General features: G+C 36.8%; 1 protein-coding gene across 1 annotated transcript; it reads right to left on the minus strand.

Annotated features, from left to right (window-relative positions):
* Positions 1–7,945: 7,945 nt before the first annotated feature.
* On the minus strand, positions 7,946–9,758 carry LOC110866409 (putative UPF0481 protein At3g02645). Its single transcript, XM_022115559.2, has 2 exons — positions 8,120–9,758; positions 7,946–8,051 (listed from the first exon to the last, which is right to left on the minus strand). Exon 1 carries the CDS (start codon positions 9,188–9,190, stop codon positions 8,141–8,143), a length of 1,050 nt encoding a protein of 349 aa, XP_021971251.2. The 5' UTR covers positions 9,191–9,758; the 3' UTR covers positions 7,946–8,051; positions 8,120–8,140.
* Positions 9,759–10,073: the final 315 nt, after the last annotated feature.

Genomic DNA, 10,073 nt, shown 5'->3' on the forward strand with positions numbered 1-10,073 from the left:
CCCCTTCGTGTACCATCTTCGCATTAGCTCAACCTTCGTAGGAAACCATAACTTTTGTTGGCGATGAAATAGTGGTTAACCAGATCAATGGCCGGGTCGTCCTCTAACCTGTCTCCTACACAAGGAAACACACCGTGACTCGTAACAAAGAGGATGGGGTGGGGGGTGCTCCTTGTTACCACTCTTCGGCGTGAGAATCAGTATTTGCTTAAGAGCAAAGTGTGTTGTTTAAGTAGTACGTGTGAGTGAGAAAATTAGGGTTACCTCAAACCTGGTTCGGGATGGGTATTTATAGCCGAAGAGTGAAGGAGGAGAACAAAGAGGCTAGACTAACAACGCGTAGCCTTTTAGTAGGTGTATCAGAAGCGCAGGTCACGGAAGCATTGGACGCATCCGGAGGTGTTGTCATGTCTTGCTGCTGTTGTCATTCTGTCTACCAGCTTTTCATGCATGTTGGTTGGGCAACTTACCGCTGTCAGTGCCTGGACAGGCCACTTGCTGGTTTGGTCACTTAAGTCAAAGTGTCAATTCCACTTGTATCGACTATAGGATGCGGTTCTGGACCGCATCGCCATGTGCGCTAACCGCAGTGATTACCGCATCCCTTGTTGTGACGAAAACATCCGTTTTCATACACAAGGTGAGTCTTCTCATTCTTTCCTGAGTGAGAAAGCAAACCGGGTTCGCGCGTGCCCGCACAAACATTGGTGAATCCTTGTTGATAGGGGTAATGAGCCGGGTGATGGCCAGTCGCGGCCAAGCCTGGTGCGAGATTTTAGGACCATACCCCTTCGGTTGGATATTGTTCACCTTCGTTCAAAGGAATATTATTTGAATAGTGGACATATCTACTGGAGCAATACTTTGAAATTTTGAAAAAAATATTATAATTTTCATTATTTAAATTAAAATGGGTACAAATCCCTGGGATTGGGGTTAGAACGCGAATTCAAGAAACGCCGCACAACAAAACAACTCCACAACATCATGGGTATAATCAATTATGCCTTCGCAATCCGCGATGATTTCCGCTAATCAATTGGCATTTGTTGCTAACTGGTGTGTGTAAGGTGTAATATGTTTTATTAATATTTTAAGCCCATTTTACACATTAGTCAAGTTTTAAATTTATAAAACACGATATTCTACTAACACTAACACACACTTGGGCAAGTGCACCCATCATGAGCGTAGTATAGCGTTGGTAAGATACCGAGGTCGTCCAAGGACACAAGAGCTTTTAGTACCGGTTTATCCTCAACGTCTAATCAAATCAAAATTTTTAGAAAAGGTTTAAAACATGAAAAACAAAAACTAAAAATGCTGAAAATAAAAAATAAAAAAAAGATAGACAAGATGAATCACTTGGATCCGACTCGCCTTTAATGTATCCTTTGATGATTTCCGCTGTTTTTAAGAGATTATCTTAGTTATAGTAGTAGGCCCCTCTTTTGAAGGTGATGTTACCCTCAACCCAGTGGTTTGAGTCAGCAAGGATACAATCCCAAAGGGTCAGAATATTGAAAGATAATTAATTAAGTTATTAATGCGTAAAGTGGTAGGGCCCTCTTTTGAGGTGACGTTACCCTCGGCTAAGGGGCTGTTTGGTAGCCTCTGAATGGTCATTAAGAGGCTACTTCTTAATGGAACCATTAAGAATTTTACCAATAAGAAGGTAGAAGAATGAGACATGTGATGATTTACCATTCAGAAGTTACCTCTTAACCATTCAGACTTGAGGTTACCTCTTATTCGTTCAGAGGTTTTAAACCATTATGAGGTAGCATCTGAATGGTCATTAAGAGGCTACCAAACAGCCCTAAGTGGTTTGAGTCAGCAGGGATACAATCCCAAGTAGCCGGTTTAATGTATTAATAGTAGTTTACATATGAGGGGATCAAACCATTCGGACCCCGGCCATCCAATACCAGTGGGCATTGAAGGAGATCCTAGTAAACTTGACACAGGTCCTTGCAGGATCTACACACTGAACAATGCTAGAACCTTACCAAACCATTCCCTTAACCCCCGACTAGGTAGCCAACATATCTCTATATAGACCGTAGAGATATGAATTGTGAAAATCTTTTACTTTATATAGACAGTAAAGTAATGCCAAGACACCACAGACAAATGATAAGGAAGTTTCACCTTCAATATAAGAAACTAGTTATTAAAGTCATTAAAACAAAACCAAATAAAAAGTGCGAAAAGATTAAAAATCAAAAGTAATACATTACATGCTTGTCTTCACCAAGTGATGTAAGAGACTTAGTGTAAGACCCTTTTTTGATTTTTTTTCGAATTTTTATATAGTTTTCGACTATACTTGTATAAATCTGCGTATACATGACTTACAAAATACCTATTTCTTAAAACTTTTAAGAAATAAATCAATTCAATATTTTATAAATACATTCGTCGATTAAAACATGACGACGAAACAATTCGCGGAAGCTTAATTCTTGATCATGTTCGGCTCTCTCGCTCACTTGATCGTCATCCGTATTGTCTTGTAAGTTACCAATAGTCAAAACACCCAAACTTTGTTAGTTATGAATGTTAAAACTAGTTTATATGAGTTCCCATGACCCAACAACAAACAACAAACAAATTTTCAGAATAATGAGCCGTCGCGTGGCGTGACGGCATGCACCATCTTTGTCGCGTGTCGCGACAGGCGTCGTGTGCCACGACTCCAACTGGGATTCCCCGTCGCATGACGCGAGGGTCCCATTTCGACAGCAAGTTTGGTTCCAGACCTGCACATTTCCATCCAAACTATATTTTTCCGAAACGAGCATAACTGGCTCATTTTTTAATCCGATTTACGTCACGTTTCGTCCTACGTGATAGTAAATTTATTCTCCATCACATGAAGTTAACATCCGACATCCGGATTAACAATATTTTAGATTTTTTAGCCTTCGGCTTTAAAATGTAATTACCAAGTTTTGACCCGTTCGTGTATTTATCAAACAAACAAACATGTTTGTTTGATCCCAATTTCTCATGAATCTCACAAATTCTATATTTTTCTATCATATTAGGTTCAAATCTCGCGTTTATGTACCTTCTTAAACCCGTTTTTACTTAAATGCTTATTTTGACCCGTTAAGGGCAATTAAGCATTTTTCCGCATAATTCATGCTCATTTACTTCTAGCATTTTATTTCCACATTATTTATCAATTGACCTTCCACCACAACTATATTAGTGGCGGATTTAATGTGGTGATTTATATATTCCGAGTTTTACCCTTCGGATCATTATTTTACGGCAAAGACTCTTATAGAGTCATTTGACCAATATTTTACATCTTTCACTTTTTATACTTATTCAAAGTATTTATTTCATCATATGACTCATTTCCAAACAACTTTTAAGGGTCGTTTGCTCGATTTAGCTTACAAGGGCGTTTTAGTCAATTTTAGACCTTCTTTTACGACGAAGGACTTTTAAATACTTGTTTAACCCAAAATCCGACCTTTTAACCATAATCTTATTTAGAAACCATTATGTTTCTAATACACCATGATTATAACTTAAATTATTCGGCTTACCTATAAGATAACCAAATATCAATTTTCGACTTTACTTAACTCTCATTGAACCTTATGTTCTAAATGAGTAGTTAACCTATCATACATACCTGGCTCGGATCAACATATTGACCCATTTAATGCTTTGCTTAATAACCGCTAAGTAATAGCGATGCAAATATCCATTCGATATATATTCCTGTAATCATACACTCGACGAAGTCATTAGTCGATATCGTCAAAGGGTGACATTTTCACCTTTTGACCCGTTTAGTCTAAATGATCGTTTATCTTTGCAAGATGGTATTTATTACCATCTCCTCTACACGACTCGCCCCGGTTTACACCGTACGACCATTTTATTTATAAAACATTTCTTAATTCTTTTGACCCCTTTATAGCTTACGCCGTAAAGTGTCGGAACATCATAATTCAAACAAGACTTTATATTATTCGTAACCTATAAAACCAATAGGTATTAAATAAAGAAAGTGTAAGCTTTACTTACCTAGCATCCAGGTTATGCTTTTCCTTCATTCCTGATTCGTTAGACCCGCTTCCTTCCCAAGCTTTCACCTATCTCGTCAAGCGTCAAACTATCATTGTAATTTGTAAGATGGTTAGACTAGTCATAATAAATCTCGACTACTCCATCTTACGTGTTTTATGTCGAAATTATCATTCGATCATATTTTTGATCATTTTAACTTTTAAAAGTCAAACTGCCTATTGACGAAAGTAATTACACGATGTAGATCAACTACTCGTTTTATTACTTTGTCAACATCCGGTAAGCATCATTCTTATGCTACCGGTTTAATCACTTATTTAATCAAGTTCATGTAATCGGATTTTCACCGAATTAACACAACTTTAATCATTTTTAACACATGATGATATCAAACATCATTCTAACATTAAGCTATCATTATTTTCGTTTTTATCATACTAATCCAATTCCTAGCAAGTATGATCATGTACTCAAACACAAAATTTGTTTAAGTATTTCCTGATTACTATCAAATATGATGATTATAATCATACTTTGATCATCAAATTCATCATAAGATTAAAACCCACTTATCCTAGTGTGGTGAATCATCAAATCATTCAATTTATAGCATCATATGTATAATTTTCACTTAGGGTTTGGTTCCTAAGCATGTATACATCACTAATTCAATCGTAGCTTCAGTAATTCATTCATAATTCGCGATTATGATGATTATCCAAATTTCATAACTTCACAAATTATCAAAATTTGACATACCTTATGATCCCCTAGCTTGGGTGATCATTAATTCACGTTCAATTGTGAATTTAGACTTCATTTGGCCTTTCAATTGAATGATTTTGTTGGAGCTAGGGTTTAAGCTCCTGGGGCTTCTTCTGTGTTCGAACAGAACACCTTGAACACACACTATATGTGTGTTTTAGTTTTTAAGTTTTCTTTTATAATTAGACTTTCAAGTTTATCCATTTTGGCCCCTCTTGTTTGGTTAGTTTATTAAGTAGGCCATAACCCACTTAATTTCTAACAATATTCTCACTTATTAACTAGGTTAAATATTCCTGGTTAATTTAGTGAGTTCGGGGAGATTTATGACTAAGTTTATTTTAAGTCCCGTTAACTTGGCTTCTATAAATTTTATTTTTTTCAAAAGCTTTCTTTCAGCTTTTATTAAATATTAGGCTTATTTATTTAAAAATCCTAATATTCACCGGGTTACTTTTACCACTACCGGTAACTTACCCGTCTTTTAGTATTAGCGTGGTTTGATTACCAAACTCGTTTTCGGGATGTTAGACTTAGCCAAACATGCCTTTGATTGACAAGAACTCTTATGATCAATCTTGGATCCCGAGACTACTACACACACTCTAAGGTGGATGATGGATGATGGTGGTGGATGTGGGTGTTGTAGTGGTGGTGGAGTGGTGGCAAAGTGGGAGAGATGTGGTTTGCCAAGGGATGTCTTTTGAAGTGAACCAAGCACCCCTATTTATAGCCTGAACAGAAGCCCGGCCACGGCCCTGTGTCCGCTGGGCACGCCCCCGTGGCCATCCTCTTTCTCTTCCTTCATTAATTGCAATTGTCTGCATTAGGCTCTACACGGCCCCGTGTTCGCTGGGCACGGCCCCGTGTGCAGAAGCGTATTTGTACTATCAAGATTTACAAGATTCTGCGAATCTTAGCGTTGACCACGCCCCGTGCTGAGCTGGGCACGCCCCCGTGCTGGGCATAGAAGCTTCTACAGCTTTGTCCCTATCTGCAGACACCTGACCACGCCCCCGTGTCCAGTGGGCACGGGCCGTGGTCAGCCTTCTGTTTCTTGTTTTTGCTTGGGGAGATGTTGTCGAGGGGTCGGGCATGCAATGTTTATTCCTTTTCTTTGTATTTATGTTAGTTTTTGTTGCATATTTGTTCCTTTTGTTCGTTTAAGCTCATTTGGTCCTAAAAATACAAAAGGAAGACAAAAGAACACTTTTTCCAACATTAGTACTAAAAAAGGGTTAGTTTTATGCCTCATTTGATGTAATTTATATGTTGCATTTTACAAACATCACTAACCATAACCATAGTATTCAAATCTTTTGCTAAGCGAAAATGAAATGGGGAGCAATAACCGTCCACCTATGTCACACCCAAACCGATAGCAGAAATATCGGAGTGAGGCGAAAACGGAGATTGCTCATTGCATTATAACACTAATTGTGACAATACATAATTAAACCAAATTTCATTAAATGCTAAATTGAATACATTGTTCAACAATACATAATCAAACCAGATCCAGCAATGGTAGTGGTCGTTTTTTAGATGATGTTGACGGTGACGAGTGGCAGTGGTCATTGTTGTCGGCGACGTCTGGGGGCGGTAGTTGTAGTCGGAGATGGTGGTTTCAAGTGAGGTTGTAGTTGTTGTACAACATGATTGATTGTTACATATCATCTTTGCTGCTTGTCGGAGTATACTGTCGACTAACCCTACCCCTAACCCCACCGCCACCGCACATGAAATGTCGTCCGCCATCATCTCACAACACCACCATTGAAACCCTAACCACCACCATTATCTCACAACACCACCACTAATATTCTCAATTACCACCTAAACTTTGGATCTGAAAAAAAGGAATATTGGATTTTAATAATCTCAACTATACGTTGTTGGCCCCAACAGTCCCAACTTCAAAATTAACCACTGGCAGTCCCAACTATTAACATATTGGCCTCTAATAGACCTTGAATAATAGAACCGTAACACCGTTAGTCTCCGGTCGCCGGAAAAACGTTTTTGGCCAGATAAAGGTTCCTAAAGGTCCGATCTATGGTTATAAAGAGGTTTGGGACGAAAATGTTGAGTTTTCTGGCGAAAGTTTTGAGTTTACCAGCCAAAAAGAAGTTTTTCGGCGAAAAAGGAGTTTTCTGGTGACCTCAATAATTTGGGATTTTACTAGAAAAAGGTTCCTAAAGGTCCATAATAAGGTTACAAAGAGGTTTGGGATGAAAATATTGAGTTTTTCGCCCAAAAAGGGATTTGCCGGCCAAAAACGTTTTTCCGGCGACCGGAGACTAACAGAGTTAGGTTTCTATTAATCAGGGTCCATTGGAGGCCAATATGTTAATAGTTGGGACTGTCAGTGTTTATTTTTGAAGTTGAAACTGTTGGCGGTTAACGGCGAATAGTTGAGATTATTAAAATCCAATACTTCGAAAAAAAAAACATCACACGAACCTTAGGTCCGATCCATATCAAATTTGGAAAAGCCATAGCCCTTTTCTATTCCTTTTCTATTCAGAAGAACAAGTCATTAGAAACAAGCCTTAGATCTTTACTAGACAAAAGATCACTTCTAGTTTGTAGAGTAAATAATTAAGAAAATGTCACCGTTCTTTTTTAATTTCCAATATCATTCATACGTTCTGTATGATAGCTATATTTATAGAGGATCTTTACTGTTGAAATATATGTATAGTATGAAATACCAGGCACTATGTAAACTTTAGTTTGGTTTTGAACAAATTCATATTACAACACATCGAATTTATTTGAAAAAATCATTATATTAAATTGAAATTTAATACACTATATAAACATCAATATTTCCTCTTTTTTATTAAAGTTTTTTACTTTTAATTTTTAGTTAAATATATATTCGAATTCCCATAAATATACAAGAATGCTAATCAAACAAAAGTTATGACTGGACTATCTTTTGTTTTTTTAATTTTGAGTACAATTCAGTTTTCAATATAATCTATACTGATGTATAGAAAGATTACAAGTTTATTTATAGAAAAATAACAAGTGTATGTATTATTAAAGAAAAACTAAATTACATATCAAATAAAAATATATATAAAGAGTAAAAAGAATCATATAGCACATCAATAGTGACTGAAAAATATTCCAAACATCAAATTCACTTCTCATGCGTATCATCCAGAAAAGACCCCTCTCTTGAACTGCCAAGTACCCTTTTACTTCTCCTCGCTCCAAACACCCTTGTATATAATAAGTATCAAGATATCTTGTCTAATAAATAGTGGAAAAAAAAAAGTTAAAAGCTTACCCTAAAACTCTTTTAGTTGCTTCAAGCAGACGTAATAGTAAATACGGTTTGAACCACGGTTAGAGCAAATAGAATGATTCCGGCAAATAAAGCAATGATATTCCATGGATTGCTAAAGTAAGTTTTCTTCAACCAAGTTATATTTTTTGGCCAATAGCCATCGCAATACTCTTTCAACGTTTCGCATTGTTTACAGTAATAGGAATCTTCACCTGTAACTTCTTTGCATATGATGTTGATCATATTAGCAGCTTCTTCATTTGAACCCATGTCGTTGATAAGGACTTTTGAATCTACCAACTTGGCAACATCTTCTTGAGTATTAACTAGCATATCCATGGCAAAAGCATATGATGTAATATGATTACGAGTTTGGTAGGAGTGTTCGTATGCAATGAGATTCCTTAACACCAACTCTGTGAAATCATGAACAAGAAATACTGGCATTCTAAGAGTTGTGTTACCCCAACACCATGAAAAACATGGGAACATAGATGACGTCACATGCATCTCCATGGGCCATTTTGGACTTTGGTTAGGTTTGAACCTGACCCCTGCCCTATCTAGATCTACAGCCGAATGGATTGGTGACTCTAAGTATTTTGATTTAATAGATTTTTGAGGCTTGTAGCATTCATGTAGAAGGCTTAGAATATGAGGGGCTGTATCAATGGAAATTTCGTTGATTTCTATTTCATCTTCAAAGAGGCTGAGATCATTTAAAATTGGATGAATAAATTCAATAAAGGAGAGCTTAGGATCATTTTCCAATATTGTGCACTCATATATTTCCTTAAGAAAAAACAAAGGGATCTGGTTTTCTAGCAATACCAAGTCAAAAATTATATTTTTGGGTAGCAACCTATTTCCCGAAAATGGTTCATCAGATTTCGGATACCAGTAAATGAACTCAAGTATGAAACAAGCATCCACAACCATCATTTTGGCAAGTACCGCATTAGGAATGGCGTTCTCCCAAACATAAAATGCCTTGATTTGTTCCATTAAAGAGTAGGCCTTCTGCACACATGATTTCAATAAATTCCCAAATGAGGGACTTGTACGACGCATTAGTTTATTCAAACAAATTATTTTCTGCTTTTCAAATGCTTGCACATTGTTATCGTCTCTATGCAGAGGTCCAATAGAGACCACCCGAGGGTTAAAAGAACTGGGGTTAAGTTCTCGTAGAGTACGAGGTGCTTTGGCAATCTATGGCAAACTGCGGTTATGGTTTTCTTCGTTTTCTATAGAATCAAGAAGACTTTGGAAGGTGTCTTGAATCATTACATCTCCAAGCTCCAAATCACCGTTTCCTATAGGGAATGCCATTTCCTATGCAATTATGAATTAGACCAGAATATAAGTATTGTTGAGAGCTATATTGTAACTTTTTATTTAGTTACTTGGTTGGAGGGGAAACAAACTAAAAGAATACCACGGTCGCAATTAGCATATTCAGAATCATTACATATCTGCACATTCAATATCACAAAAGGTTGATGGTATTTGATGAGCTTGTAGAAGATTCGAGAATTTGGTATTTGATGAGTTTCTGACTAATTGATTATTCAGAATCTTCTACAAGCTCATCAATAATCACCGTTGACTTTTTTATTTACCAAAAGGAAAAACTCAAAATCACAAATGCATAGAATTGGAACAAGCAACTAAATGATTTGAATAATTGCAATGAAATTTAGCCTTTAAGAAACTTAAGTTCGGTTTATTACAACCTACCTGACCTTGAAATCGAGTTGCAAAAGAGGGAATAGAGTGGTGTAGATCTGATCAGCTGAGTAATCCTTGTTGATACAAAAGTCAATAGCTATTTAGCCCGTTTTGTAAAGGGTGAGTGACGTAACACTTGACAACGTTTTTTAATTTATCAATATTTTTTGCACGACTTTGTAGGGCCCACATGCCATTCTTTTACTCATATATAAGACTAGTT

The sequence above is a fragment of the Helianthus annuus genome, chromosome 7, assembly GCF_002127325.2.
Source record: "Helianthus annuus cultivar XRQ/B chromosome 7, HanXRQr2.0-SUNRISE, whole genome shotgun sequence".
Lineage (NCBI taxonomy): Eukaryota > Viridiplantae > Streptophyta > Magnoliopsida > Asterales > Asteraceae > Helianthus > Helianthus annuus.